At 47.5% G+C, this 26,108-nt stretch overlaps 1 protein-coding gene across 5 annotated transcripts in view; it reads left to right on the top strand.

Annotated features, from left to right (window-relative positions):
- GLP2R (glucagon like peptide 2 receptor) overlaps positions 1-25,240 on the top strand; it is a 45,236-nt gene extending 19,996 nt beyond the window's left edge. For all 5 annotated transcript variants that reach the window (XM_086358887.1, XM_086358886.1, XM_086358888.1 and 2 more), the window contains 8 exons: positions 104-257; positions 679-838; positions 1,877-1,937; positions 4,244-4,313; positions 7,769-7,857; positions 15,984-16,122; positions 21,463-21,504; positions 22,493-25,240. In XM_086358887.1, the coding sequence (XP_086215013.1) occupies positions 104-257; positions 679-838; positions 1,877-1,937; positions 4,244-4,313; positions 7,769-7,857; positions 15,984-16,122; positions 21,463-21,504; positions 22,493-22,828 (1,051 nt within the window). In that variant the 3' untranslated portion in view covers positions 22,829-25,240. The remainder of the gene's footprint in view (positions 1-103; positions 258-678; positions 839-1,876; positions 1,938-4,243; positions 4,314-7,768; positions 7,858-15,983; positions 16,123-21,462; positions 21,505-22,492) is intronic.
- Positions 25,241-26,108: the final 868 nt, after the last annotated feature.

The following is a 26,108-nucleotide window of genomic DNA, read 5'->3' as shown; positions in this document are numbered from 1 at the left end:
GAACCTGTGCCCTTTGGTGGCACATACACAGGTTTCAGGCACACACCTGTTGGTCTGAGCCATTCTTTTCTGAGGGAAGACCCTTGGTTTTCTCCCTGCCCAGAAAACTCCACTGCACACGTAACTACATCCACATGAACTTGTTTGCCTCTTTCATCCTGAGAGCCCTGGCTGTGCTGGTGAAAGACGTCATCTTCTACAAATCTTACTCCAAGACGCCCAACAGTGAGACAGAGTGGCTGTCCTATGTGTCGGAGGTATGTGCTTCCTCATTCCTGGGCTCTACCTGGTGGATCAGTCCTGGGAATCAGAGAGCAGGAAGGTGAGGCTGGGGAGTGGATGAGAGAGAGAAAGGGGTGTCAGTCTTTCTGGTAAGAGATGCATCACCTGATTTTTTTTTTAAAGCCAACGTCCCGAGAATGGGTTGCAAAAAGTTGGAGATGACTGAGCGACTAAGCAGAGCAGACAGTGCATACAACAAGAACACTGACCATTGTGTATGTACACTGTGCTGTGGTCTATTAAGTGTGCAATAGCACTGTGTATGAAAAAACTCTTGTGTCTGAGAGAGAGGGGAGTTCAGAGGCAGGGACTTGTGTGTGGAGGCCCTTCTCCCCTCCGCTGTGGTCCAGATGCTGAGAAACCTGGACTCACCCCCAGGTGCTCTGTCCTTTCCAGATTGCTGCCTCCTGCCGCTCAGCCCAGGTCCTCTTGCACTACTTTGTGGGCACCAATTACTCGTGGCTGCTCGTCGAAGGCCTTTACCTTCACACACTGCTGGAGCCCATAATGCTTTCAGAAAGGCGGCTGTGGCCCAGATACCTGCTGGTGGGTTGGGGTGAGTGACCTGAACTGGGGATCTGTCTGAACATGGGAGCCCAGTAGAGCTTTTGGTTGGAGTTGGAGGGACGTCTCTGGGATAGATAATTCCTCAATGACAAGAGGCTCTGAAGAGAGGGGTAGTGTGTGTGTGTGTGTGTGTGTGTGTGCGTGTGCATGCGTGCACATGTACACATGTGTGCATGCACCTGCATGTATATTTATGTAGATATAAGTGCTGTAGACCCAATACACATGTTCAGAAATTGGGAAGTTTTTGGTAGAGTCAGATGACATTCCTCCTAACCTGTCCCCAACTGTATTATCTACTAGGGCTGCCGTAACAAATGCCATAGACTGTGTGGCTTAAAATGCAGACGTTTATTTCTCAAGGTTCTAGAGGCTGAGAAGTGTAAGACTGTGGCACCACGATGGTTGAGTTCCGATGAAGTTCCTCTTCTTGGCTTGCAGACAGCTGCTTTCTTGCTATAGCCTCATATTGCAGAGAGAGAGAGAAAGCAAGCTCTCTGGTCTCTTCTGATAAGGACAGTAATCCCATCATGATGACCAGCCCCTACACACATGCCATCTAAACCTAATTACCTCCAAAGGTCCTTTTTTCAAATGTCATCACACTGGGGGTTAGGGCTTCAATGTATGAATTTGGGGGACACAAACATTCAGTCCATGGGCCAACCAAACCTCCAGGATGAGATATGGAGCTCTTGCTGCCATAGATTCTTGGGGAAGTTGAGGTTGCAATAATCAGAAGGACTAACTCTGGCTTGGGATTCAGGAGGCTTGATTAATGTCTTTGGATTTACTCTAAGCTACTTTGTGACAGGTGGCAAATTTGGTCTCCTCTTTGCCTCCTGGTTTCCCAACAAATGGATGGCTCTGTGCCATCTGTAGGTCTCTCCAGCTCTCACAGTCCACAATTCTATGATGTTTGTTTTTTTATAATTTTAACCAGGTGTACTTGGCCCATCAGGGTGGGATGAGCAGTAGGCAAGTTTGGCCAACCAGCCCTTGACCCCATTTCCGTGTTTTCTCCCAGGCTTCCCGGTGCTCTTCGTTGTGCCCTGGAGCATTGCCCGTGCTCAGCTGGAGAATACAGGGTAGGTAACTCACTCTTTTTGAACTTCCATGAGCTAGTTATTCCGAGATGTACTATGCTGTGTGTTCAGCCGTGTCCAGCTCTTGGTGACCCCATGGACTGCAGCCCACCAGACTCCCTCTGTCCACGGGATCTTACAGGCAAGAAGACTGGAGCAGGTTACCATTTCCTTCTCCAGGGGATCTTCCCAGTCCAGCAATTGAACCCACATCTCCTGGATCTCCTGCATTGGCAGGCAGGTTCTTTACCACTGAGCCACCTGGGAAGCCTCATTCCAAGATGGCCCCAATATAAGGAATACATCATTTTCCCAAAGAGAATATCCACTCCCTTCCATTTGGGCCATCTAGAATATACTTAAGAATATAGGTAAAAGAATCAAAGATTTGTAGTAATTCATCTGTTACTCCTTGATCTATGGACTGCAGAATGGATGTTATGCTAGTAGGCATGAAAACAACATTAATCTCATTGCTCATCTTCATCAGAGCTCTTGGGTGAAGACTGAAAAAATGGTATGTGTAAAGATAGGAACATAAGAACAAGAAAAATGTGTCCCTGATTCTTATGTCTCAAATGAGATTGAAGAGAGGAGACACACAATAAGAAATTCAGAAGTTAAAAACAAAACAGGGACTTCCCTGCTGGTTCAGTGGTTAAGAATCAACCTTGCAATGCAGGGTATGCAGGCTTGATCCCTGGTCCGGGAACTAAGATCAAATATTCTCATATACTGCTCTTGTGTGACCAGGTGGATTGTTAATGAGCAGTAATGTTTTTGAAAGGATTTTTTTTTTTTCTGAGTAGTTTACAACAGTGAGTTTAAAATTTTCGGTAACTCACATTGTAAATGTATGTGCTATCATCCACGCTTTGTTGTTCCATGTATAGATCACAGGCAGGGTAGCTCTAGTACAAGTTAGGATTTGGGGAATGTAAATGAGCACTGGTTCCAACTTAAAGTCACCAGCTGCATTAGCCCCCTAACTAGAGAGTCAGCCTGTCCCTTGAAGCTTTGAAACCAGGCATTGACTTCTCCTCTCTAGTTATGAAAGTCCTGGATGGAACCTTCTTCCAATGGAAGATTGCTTAGCCTACCTTGAAAATCTGTTGTTCAGTGTAGCCACCTTCATTTGTGGTTTTAGCTAGGTCTTCCAGATAACTCACTGTAGCTTCTGCACCGAGTGCTTGCTGCTTCCCCTTACATTTTCATGTCATAAAGATGGCTTCTTTCCTAAAGCGCATTAACCCATGTCAGCTAATTTCACAGTTTTTTTTCTGCAACTTCCTCAGCTCTCTTGGCCTTCATAGAATTGAAGAGAGGTAGGACCTTGCTTGGATCAGGCTTCGGCTTAAGGGAATGTTGTGGCTGGTTTGATTTTCTCTCCAGACTCCGACTGTCTCCATATCAGCCAGAAAGCTGTTTTGCTTTCTTATCATTTGTGTGTTCACTGGAGTAGCACTTCTAATTTCCTTCAAGAACTTTTCCTTTGTGTTCACAGCTTCGCTAACTGTTTGAGGCAAGAACCCTAGCTTTCAGCCAGTCTCAGCTTGTGACATGCCTTCCTCACTAACCTTAATTGTTTTTAACATTTGACTTCAAGTGAGAGATATGTCTCTTTCTTTCACTTGAACACTTAGAGGCCTTTGTAGGATTACTAACTGGATTAATTTCACTATTTGTGTCTTGGGGAATAGGAAGGCCTGAGGAGAGGGAGAGAGATGGGAGAATGGGCAATTGGTGGAGGAGTCAGAAACACACATTTATTAAGTTCAATGTTTTATATGGGCACAGTTCACAGCACCCCAAAACAATGACCATAGTGACATCAAAGACCACTGATCACAGATCACCATAACAAATGTAACAACAATGAAGAAGTTTGAAATATTGTGAGAATTACCAAAATGTGACGCAGAGACACACATGACGTGAGCAAATGCTATTGGAAAAAATGGCACCAATAGACTTGCCCTATGCAAGCTTGCCATAAACCTTCAATCTGTAAAAAACGCAGTATCTGCAAAGTGCAACAAAGTGAAGCATAGGAAAACGAGGTGTGCTCATATAATGAAGAGTTTATGTTTGTACGAACATGGGAAAATATGTAGAAGGATACACTGCAAGCTGTTAGCATGAAGACCATTTTTCTGGTTCACCAAAAAAAAAAAAAAAAGTCAACACTATCAACCTAGTAAGAAGGGATTTGAGTCCTCCCTCCCCACACCAAGTGAGCCTTCTTCCAGGGAGCTTGGGGTCTTTACTGTCTCAACTGTAAGTCTTCTACTGCCCACTCTTTGCCTTAGGTGCTGGGGAAACAACAGGAATAAGAATATCTGGTGGATCATCCGAGGACCCATGATGCTTTGCATAACGGTGAGGACCACCCCACCCACCCTTTTCCCTCTCTGAGCTCAGCAGCTGTGGAGAACCCCACCCCCTTCCCTGCCTCCCATCAAATTCTCTGGCTCAGAAAGAACCTGGGCCAGATCCCTCGAGATGAAGATGCTGAGCCGTGGTTTGGATCTGTTGAACGAGAAGAAACAAATAAGAAACTCCTCTTGGGTGTTGTGTCATGGCAGAAGTAAGTGTGCCATATAATCTCCTCTCCCACAAGAAACTTCTTGTTTTGGTTCAGGACCTAAATCCAGGCTCACCCTCTAAGCCTCCTTCTCTCTGGGTTTTCAGACTATGTAAAGAAACCTGTAGTCAGCTCGGTGACCCCCTATCAACTGTCTTCGATGTGGACAAACCTTGGGGCTGCAGGGTCTTGAGTCATGGACAAGTCCAGGGACAGCAAAGCTATGGGCCTGGATTTCAACACCATTAGCAGGAGAGAGGGGAGACTAAGGAAGCTTTTTTTAGAGGGGGAAAAAAAAAAAAAATATATATATATATATAGTCAATCACTATTAACGCAAAGCTGTGCTGAGGGTTAGAGTCAGTTGGTGATGCTACTCTGAGACCTTGCAGAGGAAGGGCCTTTATTCCTTTAAAAAATATATATTTAGTTATTATTTTTGGCTGCGCTTCTTTGCTGAGCATGGGCTTTCTAGTTGCAGTGAGTGGGGCTACTCTGTGTTGCGGTGTGCGGGCTTCTCATTGCTGTGGCTCTTCTTGGCTCAGGATCTAGGTGCCTGGGCTTCAGTGGTTGCAGCACATGGGTTGTTTTCCTTTGCTGTCCCATCTTCTCCTTCTCATGATGAGAGCAAGTCAGATCATAGGTATTGATTGAATCCTTCCTTGTTGTAAAAATGAGCAAGTGAGCAGATAAGAAAGAGAAATCCCCCTTCAGCCTCCCTTCACCTTCGGTGTGCCCTTCCTTCAGCAGGGCTCTTAGGAATGGAGTGTTTTAACCTAAAGGAGTAGTTCTAATGTAGGCATTTTAGTCTATGCAGCAGGAGTGGAGGGGGTTGAGGGGGTTGATGGGGTGGTGGGGAGGCAGATGAGTTTTGCTTTACATGACATCAAACTCTGAGCCCCCACCTTGCTACAACCACCCCTGCCAACTTGTAGACCCAGATCTGAGCACGGCAGCTGAGTGTTGCCAGAGAAACGTCACCAAGAACAGTACATCTGACCGTATGCATTCTGTGAGAAGCTTTATTTTCCTGGGCTCCAAAAATCACTGCAGATGGTGACTGCAGCCCTGAAATTAAAAGACGCTTGCTCCTTGAAAGAAAAGCTATGGCCAACCCAGACAGCATATTAAAAAGCAGTGACATCACTTTACTGACAAAGGTCCATCTAGTCAAAGCTATGGTTTTTCCAGTAGTCATGTATGGATATGAGATTTGGGCCATAAAGAAGGCTGAGCACTGAAGAACTGATGCTTTTGAACTGTGGAGTTGGAGAAGACTCTTGAGAGTCCCCTGGACAGCAAGGAGATCAAACCAGTCAATCCCAAAGGAAATCAGTCCTGAATATTCTTTGGAAGGATTGATGCTGAAGCTGAAACTCCAAAACTTTGGCCACCTGATGCGAAGAACTGACTCATTGGAAAAGACTCTGATGCTGGGAAAGATTGAAGGCAGGAGGAGAAGGGGACAACAGAGGATGAGATGGTTGGATCGTATCACTGACTCGATGGACATGAGTTTGAGTAAGCTCTGAGAGTTGGTAATGGACAGGGAAGCTTGGCGTGCTGCAGTCCATGGGGTTGCAAAGAGTCAGACACGACTAAGCAACTGAACTGAACTGAATTGAATGCATTCTGTATTGTCTAGGGCTGGAAAAAGAGCCTTATATGTTTGGGATCCTAAGTGTCCCACGTCTGGTCACAGAATCCAACAGGAGTTGGCTTGGTTCTTCAAAAGTGTCCTCCTTCAGGACCCTGGTGGCAGAGTGGAGAAGAATCCACCCACGAATGCAGGGCACGCAGGTTCAATCCCTGATCTGGGAAGAGTCCACATGCCACAGAGCAGCGAAGCCCGTGTGCCATAACTATGGAAGCCTGCACTCTAGAGCCTGGGAGCTGCAGCTACTGAGCCCACGTGCCCTGGGGCCTGTGCCCCGAGAGAGGGAAGCCACCGCGACGACGAGAAGCCTGTGCACCACGACACAAAGTAGCCCCCGCTCACTGTGACCTGGGAAAGCCCGTACCCAGTAATGGAGACCCAGTGCAGCCAAAAGAAAAAGAAACTTGTTAAAAAAAAAAAAAAGTCCTTCTTCAGCCCCTTTCCAGATGGTGTACAGATGAGAAACCGCCCCATCCCACTGTGACTGCTGAGCCCTGAGTTCTGGGGCACCTGGATGGATGGAGGTTCTGTGGTCCACTAGGCTGGTGTTTCATTCCATGTCAGTGGTCAATGCCCATTTTCTCTTGTCTGGTCTCTGGAAGACGCAAAGAACAATGAATCAACACATTCATCACAAACCTTCATTTCCTACGAGACAGTCCTGGTTGAAATTAATTCCCTGAAATATGTGCCTTTCCCTGTTAGGCTTACTTTGTAAGAAAAATGCTCAAGTTCAACAAGCCACTAAGCCAAGGACACAGCGTTTTCTCTTTGTGATGAAAAACAGATATCCCATTAAAGGGGATAAATTACTTGGTTACACTTAGTTTGCCTTTAAGTGTTCTGTTACTAAATATTCCTTGGCTGGGAATTTCCCTTCTCCCTGTTGGCTTGCAGATTGGATACATAGCCTCTTGCCTGAAACCCTGCCCTCTTAGCTTTGAGTATCGATTTTCCCCAGGCCAATAAGACAAGTAATAACAGGTACATGTTGGATTCTTCAGCTTGTGTTTCAATCTGTGGTTTTAGACAAGGACATCAGTATTGTGTTGGCTCAATGTCTATAGAGACTTTATTCCGTTAACTGTAACCTGACCACCATCTCTATGGGCTCTTTCTCCATTGCATAGAGGCATTTTAAAGTCTTTTCTATTTTACTTATTTTTATTAAAAAAAATTTTTGGCAATGCCTTGTGTCATGTGGGGGTCTTAGTTCCCCGACCAGGGATCGAACCTGTGTCCCATGCATTGCAAGGTGGATTCTTAACCACTGGACCACCAGGAAAGTCCCTCAATAATTTTAATTAAAAATAGTCATGTAAATGTCTGTTTGCCTTTCTCAGATGGCTATTGTGGTGGGAATCCCAGAACCAGAAGTATAAGTGACTCTTTAGAATCCTCTCCAGGCTCTCAGTTGAGATGGCCTTTGGGAGAGAGGTGATTACCCTGACTGTTAACTACCTGACTGGCTGACTGCCAACCTGCCCCATTCCATTTCCATGGACAAGGATCTGATGGCAGGGTCCAGGGTGACCTTGATAGTCATAGCCACATAGAGTCCATCACTTATTTATATCTGCTTTTTTTTTCAAGGTCAATTTCTTCATCTTCCTGAAAATTCTCAAGCTTCTCATTTCTAAGCTCAAAGCTCATCAAATGTGCTTCAGAGATTATAAATACAGGTGAGTGGCCTGAGGTCAGTACCGAACAGTCAAAGTTTATTTTGACCCCTTCTGGCTATTCTGGCTAATGTCCCAGGAAGGGGGAAAATGGCATTCATATGTTTCTCTCCTGAGATGAGGGTGTCTGCAAGAGCCCCTCGGAAAAAAGTGTCAGGGTGTCATGTAAGGCTTTTGCTAAAGATCGAGGACCTTCTGGTCCCATGAAAATGAAGTCAGTGGTGAGTAATCAAGGGCACACACATTCCCAGGGGGAAACTGTGAAAAATGCCCCCAAGAGTGGGTGGTTTACAGGGATAGGAAAGAATCACATGAAGGGGAGTTGGACAGTTGCCTTATTTGAGGTAACAGAATAAAAGACGTAGTGTAACTCAGAAGCCCCTGGAGAAGGAAATGGCAACCCACCCCAGTATCTGTGCCTGGAGAATCCCATAGACAGAGAAGCCTGGTGGGCTATAGTCCATGGGGTCACAGAAGACCCAGTCATGACATAGCAGCTGAACAACAACAACTCAGAAGAGAGTATTTGGGTATTTTTAAGACCTTGAGTCGGAGAAGGCAATAGCACCCCACTCCAGTACTCTTGCCTGGAAAATCCCATGGACGGAGGAGCTTGGTGGGCTGCAGTCCATGGGGTCGCTAGGAGTCGGACACGACTGAGCGACTTCACTTTCACTTTTCACTTTCATGCATTGGAGAAGGAAATGGCAACCCACTCCAGTGTTCTTGCCTGGAGAATCCCGGGGACGGGGGAGCCTGGTGGGCTGCCGTCTATGGGGTCGCACAGAGTCGGACACTACTGAAGCGACTTAGCAGCAGCAGCATCAAGACCTCAAGTAATGTGACCACAAACTTTTGGAGCCCAAAGAAGTACATTTTTAACACAGTCATGTTTTCTCTGGGACTTGCTTTTGCTGCATCCCTTGTTCTGCTTCCAAGGTGACCGAGGTCCCGTCTCACAGTGTCAGATCATGGGTGATTACTTACTTCTGTGTTGCTGTCAATCAAATGCTGAATGAAAGCGAGACAAAGGTCCCCCTCCCCTCCTCTTTTCCCAGTTATTCTACTTTCTATAGCATGAGTGTGCTTCTTGGGGATGCAGTGTTTTAACCCAAAGTTTTGCTCAAAACTTAAGAGATTTCAGTCCACGTGGCAGAGCAGGGGCAGAGATATGCGTGAGAGTGGCTATATAGCTGGACTTCTCCCTCTAAGGCCAGAAGCCACCCTGAGCCAGGTGTGCGGGGAAGGTAGTTTTTCATTTTTCCAACAGACATTCAATGAGGGTCTATGATGTGCCATCCCTGTTCTTCAAGTGAAAGGAAAATAGGATGGGGACCCCATCTGTGAGGAGTACACGTTCCAACTCGCCACGGATCGGGATGTGGGTGTAGAATGAATCAGGAGGGCCGATGCTGACCTTCATCCTGGACTGACCTTGGGCAAGTCGCTTGGCCTCCCCAGGTCTGCTTTCTGGTGTGTCACCTGGGAGAGTCACCCCAGACCCATCCTCAACTTGTGACGAGGGTTAAAGGAAAGAAAGAAAGTGAAGTCGCTCAGTCGTGTCCGACTCTTTGCGACCCCGTGGACTGCAGCCCACCAGGCTCCTCCGTCCATGGGATTCTCCAGGCAAGAATACCGGAGTGGGATGAGGGTTAAAGGAGGTCCTAATTAAATGCAATGAATAGTATTTGCCTGGGGTTTCCAGACCCCAAGTCCTATCAGCCTAACCCCCTACCCTCGGGAGTTCCAGAAGCATAAACACATACAGTTCAGGACCAGGCAAATATATACAGTTGTTGGCTCAGATATTATGCAAACCACCATTGCCCGGGGGTACTTGAGCTGGCTCGGACCACACAGAGCTATGTGTCTTTCTGGGCGTCTCTGGCCAAGCCTCCAAGTGGCTGACAGCCTCTCTGGCCCTTTTCCCAAGGCTAAGCCTCTCACCCGTCTCTGAGGGTGGAGATCCAAGGCCAAGAGCAGGGCTTCTCCCCTCTACCCTGGCTGGGTCCATTCACTGGGGAATCCTTTCACTAACCAGCCACCAGGGAAACCCAGTCACCATGAAAACCCATCAGAAGACAGCACTCCCAAGAGGCAGAAACAGGGGCAGACAAGTGTCAAGGCACCACCTTTCACACAGAGTGTCTAAACCCTGCCAAAGCCCACCACGGACCACTGAGCCGTCCCTGAGCTGCAGACCCTCAGTGGCCCCTATGATAGCTTTCCATCCTGGCTGTGTTAAGCATCACCAGATAGCCGGCCCCAAAGCCCTGACTCATGAGCCCCTCCGCTGGATATTAGATTCAGTATCGAGGGATGGAGCCCCATCACATGGACTTCTTTTGGTTGGGGGTTGTTTTGCTGGGTCTTTGTTGTGGTGTGCAGGCTTTTGCTAGTTGGGGGCTTCTTGGGCGGGGGGCTTCTCTTGTTGTGAGCACAGGTTCTAGATTGCAACCACTGGACCACCAGTGTTCCCTGCCCATGGACTTCTTGCAGGAGAGTTCCTAGAAGATTCTGATACACAGTCAGAATACATAGACCATGGGACCAGATACATGCAATTTTCTGGTTGGACCATGGAAAGTATGTTTCTAAGCAGCCTGACATCCTCTTTTCCAGGCTCTTCTCTAGAGTTATCCAAAACAATGGCTCTCAAACTTCTCTTATCTTTAAAAAAAAATTACTTATTTTTATCTATTTTCGTTGGGTCTTAGTTGTGGCACACGAATCTTTGTTACATCATATGGTATCTTCCATTGCAGCACGAGGACTCTCTAGTTGTGTCTTGTGGGCTCTAGAGCATGCAGGCTCCATAGTTGTGGTGCTTGAGCTTAGTTGCCCTGTGACATGGGGAGTCTTGGTTCCCTAACCAGGGATCGAACCCACAGCCCCTGCGTGGCAAGGCAGATTCTTAACCACTGGACTACAAGGGGAGTCCCCAGGGAAATGTCCCTTAGGCCACCTTATTTTACCACCTGGTCCAGGGAATCGTGCATTTGCCCATCTTTCTGTCTGAGCAGTGCTAACTCCCTCATTTCTAAGTTCTGGGAGGGCTGCTTCCCGTCACCCCAAGGGGTCATGAGCACACTCAGCTCATACTGCCCTCCCCCATGTTGGAAGGTCCTCCTCTTCCACGTCCCCCCTACTGGGGCCCCTGCAAGGATGAGGAGAAGAGGGTGATGAAGCCAATGCATTTTGTCCAAACTCTGGTAGGAACAGTCCGGCCTCCAACTCTCCCAGGTTTTCGAGAACTTTCAGAATGTAGTTCTCACGATTTGGACCCCCTCCAGGAGTATATTTTAGAAAAGTTTAAATTAGACACACTTGAGACTCGCCAAAGAGGCAAGTTGCTAGGACTCCAGAACCTTCTGTAATCCTATCCCTCATTCCCCGGCTTCCATCATTCAAGCAGTAAACTGTAACCAGCCCAGCTGCATGGTCTGGCAAAGGACAACTGAGGCAGACCTGGAGAGAGAGCAGTGTCCCTGGATTGTGGACAGACCCCAGCAGACCCTCAGCCTGGAGGGAGTTCTCTGTTTCTTGTGGTTCCCAGCATGGAGGTGACATGCTCTTCCTAGAAAAATGATCTTAACTTTTGGTGTGATGTGTGGGGCAGGATTCTTAATGAACTTATAAAGGAGAATCATGTCTTTTTTAAAATTTATTTTTATTTTATTTTTTAAAGTACATATCTTTAAAAAATATATTTATCTGTCTTTGGTTGTGATGGGTCTTCGTTGCTGTGCCTGCAGATTTTCTCTAGTTGTGGAGAGCGAGGATTACCCTCTAGTTACGGTGCTTGGGCTTCTCATTGCACTGGCTTCTCTTGTTGTGGAGCACGGGCTCCAGTAGTTGCTCCATCAGTTCAGATCAGTTCAGTCGCTCAGTCGTGTCCGACTCTTTGCGATCCCATGAATCGCAGCACGCCAGGCCTCCCTGTCCATCACCAACTCCCGGAGTTCACTCAGACTCACGTCCATCGAGTCAGTGATGCCATCCAGCCATCTCATCCTCTGTCGTCCCCTTCTCCTCCTGCCCCCAATCCCTCCCAGCATCAGAGTCTTTTCCAGTGAGTCAACTCTTCACATGAGGTGGCCAAAGTACTGGAGTTTCAGCCTTAGCATCATTCCTTCCAAAGAAATCCCATAGTTCAGGCTCAGTAGTTGTGGAGCCCTTAGTTGCCCTGCCGCACGCGGCATCTTCCTGGACCGGCGATCAAACTGGTGTCCCTTGCACTGCAAGGCAAATTCTTAACCACAGGACCATCAGGGAAGCCCAGAACCATTTCTTAGTGAACTTATAAAGGACTTTCAGAAAAATGTCACAAATGGAAGAAAAATTGATCCAAGTCACTGAGATTGTGAGCAACCTGAGGGAGAGATGGCTTCTTTAAAAATAGTGACAACTAAATGTTATTGATCATGCTTCACATATCGGGTATGGTTTAGTCTGAGGGTTGGCTCCATGTTATTTAGTCCTTAAAATGGCAATGTTAGGAATTATTATTATTAATAATATTTTTATTATTATTTTAACATTTCATATGATAGTAGTAGTAGTATAATCCTCATTTTTACAGGGAGAGAGGTTAAATAATTTGCCCAGGGCCACATCGCTAGTAATTGGCAGTGCTGGGATTCAAACCCCGGCCCCAGGTACTGTCTTCGAGTCCCACTGCCTTTGGCCCCAGCTCCTCCTCCTCCTCTCTGTACTTACTCACAAGAGTTGCTGCTGCTGCTAAGTCGCTTCAGTCGTGTCTGACTCTCTGCGACCCCATAGACGGCAGCCCACCAGGCTCCTCTGTCCCTGGGATTCTCCAAGCAAGAATACTGGAGTGGGTTGCCATTTCCTTCTCCAATACATGCATGCATGCTAAGTCACTTCAGTCATGTCCAACTCTGTGTGACTCCATGGACAGCAGCCCATCAGGCTCCTCTGTCCACAGAATTCTCCAGGCAAGAATCCTGGAGTGGGTTGCCATTTCATTCTCTAGTTGAAGAGCTAACCGACTGCAATAAATTAAACCATTAAAATAAACAAATGACTGTAGATGAAAAAGGGCATAAACACAGTTCATAAGAGGAGCTGCTATAGGTACTTATGGATTTTCATCTAAACAGAGATGTAAATAGTCTTTTGTCCAAAGAGAACTCAGAATCATATGAGGAATGGGAAATTCCTTTGGAATACGCACAGAGAGATAGCAGCTAGTAAAATGACCCAAAAAGTCATTAGAAGATGATCATTCCTTAACAATTCTTCCATGCTAAGTGTGGGGACCTTGGATTGGATTTTGGAATGTGAAAAGAACGTTATTGGAAAAGCTGGTGAAAATCTGGGTAAAGTCTGGAGGATAGTTATTGGCCACGTGCCAATACTGGTTTCTTAGTGCTGCCAAAGGTCCCATCATGGGTCTGTACAACTTAAACATTAGGGGAAGTGAAGGGTATGTGGGAATTCTCTGTGCAATCTTTGCTACTTTTCTGTAGATCGAAAAGTATTTCAAGATGAACAGTTTATTTAAAAAACATAATGTCATAGCATGGCCCTGAGAATAAGTCGATGATAAGACATGCATGAAAGTATGTGTTATTAAAATCCAAAATAGGGACTGCCATGGCAGTCCAGTGACTAAGACTCTGAGCTCCTCATGCAGGGAGATATGGGTTTGATCCCTGGTCTGGGAGCTAGATCCCATGTGCCACAACTAAGACTCAATACAGCTAAATAAATCTTTTTTAAAAAATAATCCATAAATACATACATACATATTTTAATATTTTTATACATAAATAAAGATTTTTTAAATAACTCAGAGTGAGGGTCAAAGATTCACACGCTTGCAAGGGCCAAACAGTCTTGGGTTGGAGAAACCATGTTCCCTCTAAAGGCTGTAGATGACGATTGGCAACAAGGAATTGGGGCCCAGTCTGGCCAGATCTCCCTACTTTTCAAAAGAAGCTGAACACCTGGACCTCTTTGCTTGAAATCTCATTATTTAAGGGCGGCTCCAATAGCAAAGATCACTACCTAGCATAAGCAAAAGCTGTAAGCAGGTCAAATATAACCCATGGATACCAATTTGCCACCTCTGATTTAAGACACTCCTGGAAATTAGAGAAACAAACAAGCAAAACGTGAAACTCTTGACAGAGTTTCTGCTTGGGAACACCTTAATGTGGCTCAGCTAAGTGAGTGTGCACAGGTGGGTGTGGGAGCTCTACTAGGTGTGAGCTCGGCTCAGGAGGATCACCTAACTGGTGGCTGCATCTCAGATTCTCCACTCCTCGGTCCTGGGGCTCTGTCCTGGGACACTCAGCCCATGTGCTGGGGGTGGGGGGCGTCCCCCTCCTTGGTGACTCCTGCTCAACTCTTATTGGCTGTAGGTCCTTTTAGGGTACAAAGGTGAGGGTTTTAATTTCATTGATAACATTCAAATACAAGATTCATATAGATGCTTTCTCTTGGATAAAATTAAACCTCCCTGAAGATACTGCACATGGGGGCTGCTGACCCTCTCTGTTCCCACATCTTTTTTTTTTTTGACTTCAAGATGCAGCACGTGGAATCTTAGTTCCCTGACCAGGGACTGAACCCCTGCAGCGGAAGTACAGAGTCTTAACCACTGGACTGCCAGGGAAGTCCCTCCACATCTTTAACTCCATGGGGTTTTTATTCAGTGAGGAGAAATGAACCTTCTCCTAGTCTTTAAGACAAGTGACTTGGGCAAAAAAAAAAAAAATTCATTACATTTAAGCTCTTTTTTCCCCAGATGTGTATCAGACAGTAGCTTTGTTTATGCCCCAAATGTGAGTCACCTTTACTCATGTAGTTAGTTTGAAATTTAGAAGCTGCTCAACAGTGAAGAGAAGTTGTTTCCAAATGTGGCTGCTTGATATCCCATGGGGAGTCCTTTACACATCCTCATTCCCTGGACCCAACCTCCAGAGATTTTGATTCAGGGGGTTGACACAGGACCCAGGAAGCTGTATTGAGAGCCAACCTATATATATATTTTTTTTTTTTTTCAAAGCTTTGTAGGAATTCTGATAGCCCATTTGGGAACCACCAGTATGCGGTACGGAATGTCTGGGTCGCAGCTGTGCATTTGCACGTGGGTGGTACAAAGCAATGTTTGTCTTTTTTGTGTAGAGTGTATACAACAGCGGTGTCCACACGGTGCTTTTTACGAGAAGGATCAGTGTCTCATTTCCTGCTGCCCTCGCTGTCAGGTTGGGAACAGCATGGGGACAGATGATGAAATCCTGCTTTAGTGTGCAAGGCCTGAGTGTGAGGTCAGAAGCCCTGCTTCCAGGCTGGGAGATACCACTTAGTGGCTGTGTGACCCTGGGCAAGTCATTTTCTTTCCCTTCTCTGGCTCTGTAAGGCACTGACGTTGGAAGTCCTGGATAGAGAAAGAAGTAGAGGCACTTGCTGGCCAGGCAATAGGGAAATTGTGTAATGTCCCAGGGGGACACCCATGTACGTGTAAATATATCCATCAAACAAAATGTTAAGATCTGTAGGTATATCATAATCTGTATGGGGGAATCCATTCATCCATCTAATTCATGTTTTCTGAGCATCTTCCATGAGTCAAGTGTGGGGATGCATCTGTGAACAAGACCATACTGGCTCTTAGGGCATTCAATGTATATGTACCCAAGGAGACAAACAGAAAAACCAACTATTTATCAATACAATTAGAGCTATACTAAAGGGCTTCCCTGGTAGCTCAGCTGGTAAAGAATCTCCCTGCAGTGCAGGAGACCCCAGTTCAATTCCTGGGTTGAGAAATTCCCCCTGGAGAAGGCATAGGCTACCCACTCTAGTATTCTTGGGCTTCCCTAGTGACTCAGATGGTAAAGAATCCATCTACAATGTGAGAGATCTGGGTTCAATCCCTGGGTTGGGAAGACCCTCTGGAGGAGGGCATGGCAACCCCACTCCAGTATTCTTGCCTGGAGAATCCCTATGGACAGAGGAGCTTGGTGGGCTACAGTCCGTGGGGTCACAAAGAGTCAGACATGACTGAACGACTAAGCACAATCGGTACACAGAAAAGCAGAAAATGTTGCCTGTTCCCAGGGCGGCTTTCATGACACCTGTTCGGTTGTTACTTGCAGACTGGCCAAGTCCACACTGGTCCTCATCCCTTTATTGGGCGTTCATGACATTCTCTTCTCTTTCATCACTGATGATCAAGTTGAAGGATTTCCAAGACATATACGACTCTTCATTCAATTGACTCTGGGCTCCTTCCATGTAAGTAGATGTCTGAACAAGGACTTCTTGCCTTTGTAGAAAGCCTAATGCCTTTGATCCAAACAGACTCAGAATTTCAAGAGCCTGCAGGTGGAAAAAGAGTTCAAGTAATGGCAGGATTGATCAGCGAGGGCCTTTCAAATTAGGAGAGTGTGGAGAGGGACATGTTGCTTTAATCTTGCCAGCATGACTTGGTGACTACAAAAGGGAAAGTGGTTTGTTTCCTGCTCTGTAATAGTTGGTGTGACTCACAATCATTTTCTTTGCGAGTGTCAGCATGGAGTCTTTTATTAAGTGCCTATTTTTGCTGGGTTCTCCACAGAGTTTGTGCAAAATGAACAGTGAGTAGAGACCAGGAGGCTCTTGAACCTTGACAGTTATGTGGGAGCTGAATCTAGAAACAAGAGGCCAGCTGTGGTTGAGGTACCTAGGCATTTTGCTCATCCATTGCTTAAACTGTCATCCATTACTTAGTGGATTAAAATGGCAGTCATGTTTATTATTTCTCATGATTCTGGGGGTCAGCAATCCAGGTAGGACATAGTAGGTCTGTTTCATCTTTCTTTCATGGGATTCATGGGCTTAACTTTCTAGATGACTTCCCCACTCATCTAGAGCCTAAGCTTTGCAGACTTGGATGGCTGAGGCTGGCTGAAGTGATTTTCTGTGCTGTGCTCAGCCATGTCTGACCCTTTGCAACCCCATGGACTGTAGCCAACCAGGTTCCTCTGTCCAGGGGATTCTCCAGGCAAAAATACTGGAGTGGACTGCCATTTGCTTCTCCAGTAGATCTTCCTGACCCAGGGATCAAACCCACGTTTCTTGCATCTCCTGCATTGGCAGGTGAACTCTTTGCCACCAGAACTGGTTTTGTTTGGGTCAAAATAAATGTCATTGAAGCCTCACATTCTCACTGTGAGGGAGTGATTATTCTATCGTTTTATAGTTGAAACATCTGTGGCTCAGAGGAACTTTTGCATATGCTAACAAGTAGCAGAGATGAGATTTGCATTCAGAGATTAAGCCTTGCTTGTAACCACTGTGCAGGAGGGCTTCTCAGGTGCTCTGTGAAGGTCAGAACCAAGTTTCCTATAGCAGAGTCTCTTTTTTAGTATTTATTTATGTATTTGGCTGCACCTTGTCTTAGTTGAGGTATGCAGAATCTTCTGGTTGTGCCGTGTGAACTCTAGTTGCTGCATGTGGGACCTAGTCCCCTAACCAGGGATTGAACCTGGATTCCCTGCATTGGGAGCATGGAGTCTTAGCCACTGGACCACCAGGGAAGTCCCTGTATCAGAGTCCTGAAGCCACTAGCAGACACTGTCAGGTACTGAGAGTCTGTGGGCAGAGTGAAGAAAATGCTCCTGACCACTGCACACTCACCAGAGGCCAGGGAGACAGAGCCTGAGGTACGGTAGGGATCACTGGACAATGGCTCTTTTTCCCTTCTGTTAGAGCTGAATTGCATGTAGTTTTGAACAGAGAGCACACACTGATAATTTTTTGCATTTTGAAACCATGTTTATTTCAATCTTTTTGGGGGATTGCAAAGGCTATATAGTTTAGTCATTTGGGTTTCCTATGTTGCTTGGTCTTAATCTTCTTTAAAAAGTAATCCCAAACGAGAAATGACAACAACAAAACAAAAGCCCACAGCTGTTCTGTCAGAAGTATCTGGTGCCCTTTTTTCCTCAGAGAGCTTGTTCCCCTCGATCAGCTGATCTCACGTACCCAAAGCCAGCTGAAGATCAGACACTCATGTGGGGTCTTGTGGGTCAGATTTCTGAGAAAGAATCCTAGCCTATCAAACTCTCTGGTGACTGGAAACATGTTTGGTCACCCGTTATTGTGTAACAAACCAGGCCCGATCATAGCTTGAAGCAGTAACTATGTTATTATCCTGAATGAGTCTGTGAGCTGGGCTGTCAGAGCGATCCTTTTGATACATGTCATCTTTGAATGAGGCTGCAAACATCTGAAGGTTGGATTGGTCTGGAACATCCAAGACAGCTCATTCACACGCTGGACGTTGCCATGGGCTGTCGTCTGGGAGCTCTGCTGAGGATATGGATCAGAGAGCCTCCATCCTCCTCCACGTGGCTTCTTCATGTATCTTGTGCGCCTCGAAGCATGGCAGCTGGACTCCCAGAACATCCCCAGAGCAAGTGTTCTAAGAGGGAGGGCCAGAATTCCCAGAATGTCACTTCCCACCACATTGTGCTCATAGGAGGAGTCACAAGGTCATCCCAGCCTCGAGGGAAGGGAAGATAAGATCCACCTCTTGATGTTCGAAGTCACATAAAGGGATGGAGAAAACATTGGGGCGGTCTCTGGAGACCAGCTACTGCACTGATCACTTGGTCCTGCAGCCCTGCTCCCCCGGAGCACTGCCAAGGAGGGTGAGGAATCAGATGGGCTCTCCAGAGAGAGACAGAAGCACACTGAGAGCCTCACGCCGGGGCAGAGGCTGCCCTCCTGAATAACCCTGTGCTCTTCCCTCCAGGCCACCGGGCAGAGGTGGGAGCTCAGGTGAGCAGGTGCATTATCAGGGGGCTGTGTCTTAGTGGCTCCACCACAGGAATCAGCACTGGACCCAACAGTTTCCTTTTCTTACTGCTTCGGCATTCAGAAAACGAAGATCATGGCATCTGGTCCCATCTGCTGCTGCTGCTGCTAAGTCGCTTCAGTTGTGTCCGACTCTGTGCGACCCCATAGATGGCAGCCCACCAGGCTCTGCCGTCCCTGGGATTCTCCAGGCAAGAACACTGGAGTGGGTTGCCATTGCCTTCTCCATTGTGTGAAAGTGAAAAGTGAAAGTGAAGTCACTCAGTCGCGTCCAACTTGTAGCAACCCCATGGACTGCAGCCTACCAGGCTCCTCCATCCATGGGATTTTCTAGGCAAGAGTACTGGAGTGGCTTGCCATTGCCATCACTTCATGGCAAATATGGGGAAACAGCAGAAACAGTGACAGACTTTATATTTTTGGGCTCCAAAATCACTGCAGATGGTGATTGCAGCCATGAAATTAAAAGATACTTACTCCTTGGAAGGAAAATTATGACCAACCTAGACAGCATATTAAAAAGCAGAGACATTACTTTGTCAACAAAGGTCCGTCTAGGCAAGGCTATGGTTTTTCCAGTAGTCATGTATCGATGTGAGAGTTGGACTATAAAGAAAGCTGAGTGCTGAAGAATTGATGCTTTTGAACTGTGGTGTTGGAGAAGACTCTTGAGAGTCCCTTGGACTGCAAGGAGATCCAACCAGTCCATCCTAAAGGAGATCAGTCCTGGGTGTTCATTGGAAGCACTGATGTTGAAGCTGAAACTCCGATACTTTGGCCACCTGATGCGAAGAGCTGACTCATGTGAAAATACCCTGATGCTGGGAAGGATTGAGGGCAGGAGAAGGGGATGACAGAGGATGAGATGGTTGGATGGCATCACTGACTCAATGGACATGGGTTTGGGTGGACTCCGGGAGTTGGTGATGGACAGGGAGGCCTGGCGTGCTATGATTCATGGGGTCACAAAGAGTCGGACACGACTGAGCGACTGAACTGAACTGCTTTGGTGGGTGGGGGGGCTTCGCTCTCCCAAGGTCTTATTGCTTAGAGGATTTCATCAGCCTCCCACTGCTCTCAAGGGATCTGTGGAGAGACTACCACGTGGTGGTGACATATGGAGTGAGAGCCATCTGCTCGGGGGGCCGAGCCCTTCACACCTGCTTCATCTAGAACAAAAATTAACCAGACTCCAGGATGTTCCTCCAACCATGACTCGGGAACGTGAAGTGAAAGACACGCTTGTGATGTGGAATCCTATTTTAGCCAACTGATTCATGAGAGTCCCAGCACTCTGTTCTAATATCCTAGACCCAGAGGCAAATAACACCTGCCCTGCCAACTGCACAGAGCAGCTCTGACCCTCCAAGGAGACCGAGTGTGTGAGAATGGTAAACTGGTTGCACTGTGCCCCCTTTAGGAGCCCTAGAGCAGAGCCATTCTGGAGCCATGGAATAAAGAAAGGTGCCCGGGAGAAGGAAAATTCCCGGCCCCTGGGCAGAATCCAAACACGTGACTGATGTCGTGTCAGCCCGTGTGGCGATCTCTGGCTTCCCTGAGAACGAGCATAAAAATCTACCCGCCCCAGAACAACATTTTATAATTCCTTTTCAAGCCTAGCTCTGTTCCCAGCACCAAACCTCCCACCCTAGCAACAGCAGATGAGAGAAATGTTATCAAGAGGGGTGGAAGAGTCAGCCTACACCATGACCTTCACCCTCTGTTTGGAAATGTGTCCTTTGCTTGTGAGTCCTGGCATTTTATGATGTTCTTCCCATAAACACTCAAGCCCTTGGGTCCTGCACACATATGGATCTCCAGTGATTCAGACACACAGTCTAAGTCCCAGAGACTCTCGTGTCTCAGCGAAAGCCATAGCAGTACCGCTGAAACCCATCTCTTGACAATCTCCAGCCTCAACTTTTCTCTATGTTGGCCTCATCCTCAGATGGGATCACTCTGCGTGGCTGGGAGAGATGCCCTTGAGTGTCTCCAGACTGACTTTGACTCTGAAGTTGGCCAATGTGGGGAAGAGATGAAGCCTTCTTTGTTAGTGAAAAGAATTGTGATTGAGCCTGCTAGGGTCACATGACCATTTGAGCAGCTTATGGTGGTGATAGCTTTCATAGAAGATGAGGACTGCATGATTGACAGCCCTGCCAGAGCCCAGGGAGTGGGGAAGGGTCAGGAAAGGATGCAAGTTAGGCAAAAAACAAAAATAGTTTAACTGCCCACTATGGACAAGTAGAAATGGGACATTTGCCTTTTTCAGTATTTGTATAATTGAATAAATGATGTTGGGCTTCCCCTGGTGACTCAGATGGTAAAGAAACTGCCTGTAATGCAGGAGACCTGGGATTGATCCCTGGGTCAGGAAGATCCCCTGGAGAAGGGAATGACAACCCACTCCAGCATTCTTGCCTGGAGACTCCCATGGACAGAAGAGCCTGGCAGGCTACAGTCCATGGTGTTGCAAAAAGTCAGACATGACTGAGCAACTAACACACACACGCACATCATTGACCTATGACCACCTAAGCCAATGCTTTGGCTGATATGGGTGGTGGGTGTCAAAGAAAGAAGAGACCCCATGGAAATCCGAGTTAACATCACCAGTACGTACTAACTAGACTAACTCTAGTTAGCACAAGCGAGTAGCTGCCTGCCTCTTGTAGAAGCTGCTGAGACTAGGGCTGGCCTGCGGACATTCCAAGTGACCCTCAGACACATCTTCTACTGAGTAGAGCTTCACACCACCTCTTCCTTTCATTCCAGGGGCTACTGGTGGCCTCGCAGTATTGCTTTGCTAATGGAGAGGTAAGTTTTCTGTGCTAACTTCTAGCTTCCTGCGAGGCTGGGGCTGGCATCCTGCTGCCCCCTGGAGGGTTCAGTTTATATGACAGTGCCATGGGGAGACATGCAGTGACCAGCAAGTGTTGGGACAAATGGGCACCTCGGGTGTCCAGTGGAGAGAAGAGGCAGCTGAGGCTCTGGGGACAAGGTGTTGGGGTGAGTTTTCTTTACAGAACCCAACCATGGTCCCGCTGGAGCTATGCCAGGCAGGAGGATCAAAGTGTGATAGAGGGAACCAGCTGCAAGTCTAGAGTCCAGAAATTCGCATCAAGCCGTGAAGACTCACCCGCTTAGGAGCTGTGTGTTAGGTCACCATGGCTCTTGGAACCTCAGTCTGTAAATGGGAGTAGGAACAGTCCCTGCCCTGCAGTGTTACCCTGGGGCGCTGGTGGTAAAGGTTCTCTGCCTCGTAACAATGGTTACATTTATTATTGTTGCAGAGCCCCAGTCAGCCTTCTGCTCCTTTGGAAAGAGGCTTGAAAGGGGGAAGGGCCCAGGCTGGAGCAGTTTGCTCCTGACTTAGGAGCCAGTGGGATTTCTAGCTCCCTTTCATCCTCCCCTCTCCCCACCCCAGGTTTAAATATTGATCTCTGCCTCCTTCCACTAGAATGTAAGCTGCTTGACAGCAAAACCTCGTCTGTCTTGCTCACTGCTGCTTTTTCTATATCTTCACACAGGGACCCTTGATTCATCAGGCAGGCCTCAAATGCCACCTTGACACAGTCCTTTTCTAGCCACTGTTGCCTCCTCCCGTGGTCCTGCTTAACAGCCTTGGGTGTTACTACCCTCTGCTCTGCTCAAATGTGTCTGTTTGCTTCTCTGTTCCTTTCCACTAGTGAGAACGCAAGTTTCCGTAGGGTGGTCCTGAGTAGCCACTCAACACGCATTTGCTGAGTGGATGCAGGATTCAATGATTCCCGGGCAGTAACCTTGCTCTCTTCTCGCCTGGCAGGTGAAGGCTGAGCTGCGAAAACAGTGGGCCCGCTTCTTGCTAGCCCACCACTCAGGCTGCAGGGCCTGGGTGCTGGGGAAGAACTTCCGATTCCTGGGGAAATGTCCCAAGAAGCTCTCTGAGGGGACCAACTCCGGGTCGCTGCAGAAGGCGCGGCCCTGGCCTGGTGGTGGGCGGCTCCTGCACTTGACCAAGGAGGGCCTAGGGGTGGCAGGCACCCCGCCTCATCAAGGCCACACAGCCTGGCCCCGTGGCAGCAGCCTGTCAGAGAGCAGCGAGGGCTACTTCACCCTGGTGCACACCATGGAGGAGATCTTCAAGGAGAGTGAGATCTAGGCAGGAGCCCACTGCACCAGTTTCCACGGACTCCTGAGCACTTGAAGGAGGCGGCGGCCAAGCTGGATGGTGCAGGGTGAGCATCATTCTGGTACATCCAGCTCTCTCCAACACCATGACTCTTTCCAGGCTTTCCCTGCTCCGTAGACAGAGGCTGCATACCCTCACCACTTCTGCCTGCCCTTGTCATTCACATCACCCCTGCAGGTGTGTTTTCCAGAATGACCATTAGCCTCCCAGGCTGGCCCTAAATTCGCCTGAGGACTCAGAAAGATGTCTGCTCTGAAACAGAGGCCAGCGCTCACCAGGTATCCATCTGAAGTCGGGAGCAGGGTGTCTCAGGACCACCTGCCAAGTGTTTCACATGCAGAGTCTGACTCATTCACAGCAAAGATACTGAGAGCGCACCTGAGCACTTAGATGGCCGGTGATGGGACTTTTATAACAAGCAGCCCAGGCAATTCTGATGCAAGCCTACATTTTGAAAATCCAGGGCAGGATGTGCTGGAACTAGAAACCCCTCTGAGCTGGCCGCTGGTCCAGCGAGGCCTGTGGTATTCTGCATTCAGCGGTTAGGCTGTGACCTGCCTGCCCTCCTTCTCTGACAGTGCAGATCCCACTCCATGGAAGTTCTGTTTGACCCGAGACAAGCCCATCCTTCCTTGGAGCGTTGGCCCCAGCTCCCAGAGCCCCTCTGAAAGTTGCCATTGGTTGTTTTCTCGCCTTTCTGGCTCCACCTGCCTTTCTGAGTTTGACTTCAAGCGTTACTTGACTCTGCTGTGTTTGGTTTGCCATCAATGGCTGTACCTGCTTCCCTGGGGGGTTTACCCACTGCTCCCCCTAAGTCCCCACTGATAAGAATTCTACTCCTCCTGTGGAAATTGATGCTAAGAGCCAGAGGGTACCCAGTTGAATGAGAGGACTATGGGTGATCTGGACATGTCAAGGTGGTGCTGAGGAGGGCCAGGGCTAGGGAACCCAGTCTGCCGATGGGGAATGAGTTGTGCTACAGGCCCTGAGTGGAGGATGTTTCTGGAGGCAGAGGAGGGCCCAGGCTTAGGGACAAATTCAGTGACTGAAACTGTAAGGCGAGAGGTTGAGGGAAGGTCAAAGGAGGAATGCGCTATGGAAATAGGGTTTTGGTGTTCAGGAGTGTTGCTTTTATTATATGTGAACTGTACATGAGTGGGTGGGTGGGATATATTGCTGTGGGGCCAAATCCTGCCTTATTTTAGGGGGACGGGAGGTATGATGCTTATCAAGTATGGTTGCCAGATTCAACAGTTAAAAATACACAATCCTCAATTAAATTTGAATTTTGGATCAGTGAATAATAGTATTGTCTAAGTATATCCCATGGGATATATTTTATGTGAAATTCAAGTCTAATTGTACATCTGGTACGTCACCTGGCAACTCCATTGTCAAGGACACTTGGCATCAGGACAGGGACCAGGGAGAGGCAAATGAGAAGCGCAGTTCAGGTACAACATTGAAGAGAGTACTAAAAATAAAAACAAAAACAAAACTCCACAACTGTCAAGTACTATTTTAATGTGATAACAAAGCAACGACGATTCTGTGAGCTACAGCCCATGACCAATCATAAAAATGATATTTTACTGGAACCAGGCCACGATGAGGGTGGAGTAAGCGGGACCATGAGATATAAACGCAGGGTCTGGTCCTGACTTTTAAAATTTTTGAGACACTTCCCCGGTGGTCCAGTGGTTAAGACTCCACGCTTCCACTGCAGGGCGTGTGGGTTCTATCCTGGTCAAAGAACTAAGACCGTACATGATGCAGAATGCAGCCAGAAAAAAATTTTGAATGTTTTGCTCATAATGGACATTTTAACATTAATTTTTATTTTAAAATGATTACATCAAAGTATTTTCTTGATTACTGAGCTTTTGGTCACCCACCTTACATTTTGCACCTGAAGTGCCCATCTTCCCCTCCTCCCAGGCCTGGCTCTGCTCTGCACCAGGGGAAACTGAAGCATTGACCTTAGGCAAGTATAGAGCCAAGCAAAGGTTTCTTTTTTGTGTCCAGATTATCCACAATTCAATCCTTAAGATATATGCCCTAGTTTTTTCATTCTGTAAAAGTCTCTTCTGTTTCTCACTGGCTTATTAGCACCTAGAAAGCTGGGCTGTGTGAATTCCTAGCTGGTTCCCAGCATAGCTGGTTGAGAACAGGTTCAGAACACATCCGTCAAAGGAAACAAAGATATGTCTTGGGAGCACTGGATGCTATTGAGAGTCAGTTATTCAGGGCCCGGCCATTTATAAAAGGGACTTTTAAAAAAGTGTTTGTAAATAAGTCCTTCCCACTCACTCCACAAATGGGGTGCCACACAGACTGCTTGCTTTTGTTCTGCTAATGATTAAAATAAGTTTTTTAATTGGATTTGTGTTTTGTCTCTTCTTTTCCATTGGTTTCTCACTGGAGCTGAAGGTTTCCACCCCTGGAGAACCTGGTGCACTGCTCCTGGCCAGGAATGGGGAAAAGAGCTGCGGTAATAAGCCTGGGGATAATAAGCCTGGGGGGTCCACTGTCTCAGGGACCAAGAGGAGTGGACAGAGGGGTAGGGGAGAGAAGTAGAGGTCAGATGTCAAAAGCGTAGAAGGCAGGTGTCTGCCTTCTCTAGATTGCTCCCTAGATCATTCACTTTGCTGTTGTTTTAAAGATCCTGCCTAGGGACTTCCCTGGTGGTCCAGTGAAGAATCCACCTGCCAGTGCAGGGGACACGGGTTTGATCCCTGGTCCCAGAAGATTCCACATGCAGGGGGGAAAATAGGCCTGGGCATCACAACTGCCGAGGGTGCCCTAGAGTCTGTGCTCCGCAACAAGAGAAACCCTCCCCCAGCAATGATGAGTAGCCCCTGCTTGCTGCAACTAGAGAAAGCCTGTGCACAGAAATGAAGACCCAGCACAGCCTAAATTAAAAAAAAAAATCCCACCTAGTGGGTCTCTATTCTGGCTTTGCAATTACTGGAACATTGCAATTCTAGAAACATTGATGGCTAGTGAGCCCAGAAGGCACACCAGCAGCCCGGCACACAGCTTGGGAAAGAGCACTGGAGTGAGGCCTTGAGCCCTTTGCTTCTTTCCCTAGGCCACCCTGGGCCTTTCTTCTCCCCCGAGATGGCTCCTGGGTGGCCTCTATGTCTGATACTGGAGGGGCATCTTGGGCAGCTGGCTTCTCTCCTTCTGCCCAAACCGCTGGACTAGACGCTGTATAGCCATTCCCACTTCCAGCTCTGATGCTGTGCGA

This window comes from Bos grunniens, chromosome 19 (genome assembly GCF_055505025.1).
Source record: "Bos grunniens cultivar Pamir isolate PY7600 chromosome 19, Bosgru_T2T1.0, whole genome shotgun sequence".
Taxonomy (NCBI): Eukaryota; Metazoa; Chordata; class Mammalia; order Artiodactyla; family Bovidae; genus Bos; species Bos grunniens.
This window is presented reverse-complemented; position numbering and strand designations above follow the sequence as displayed.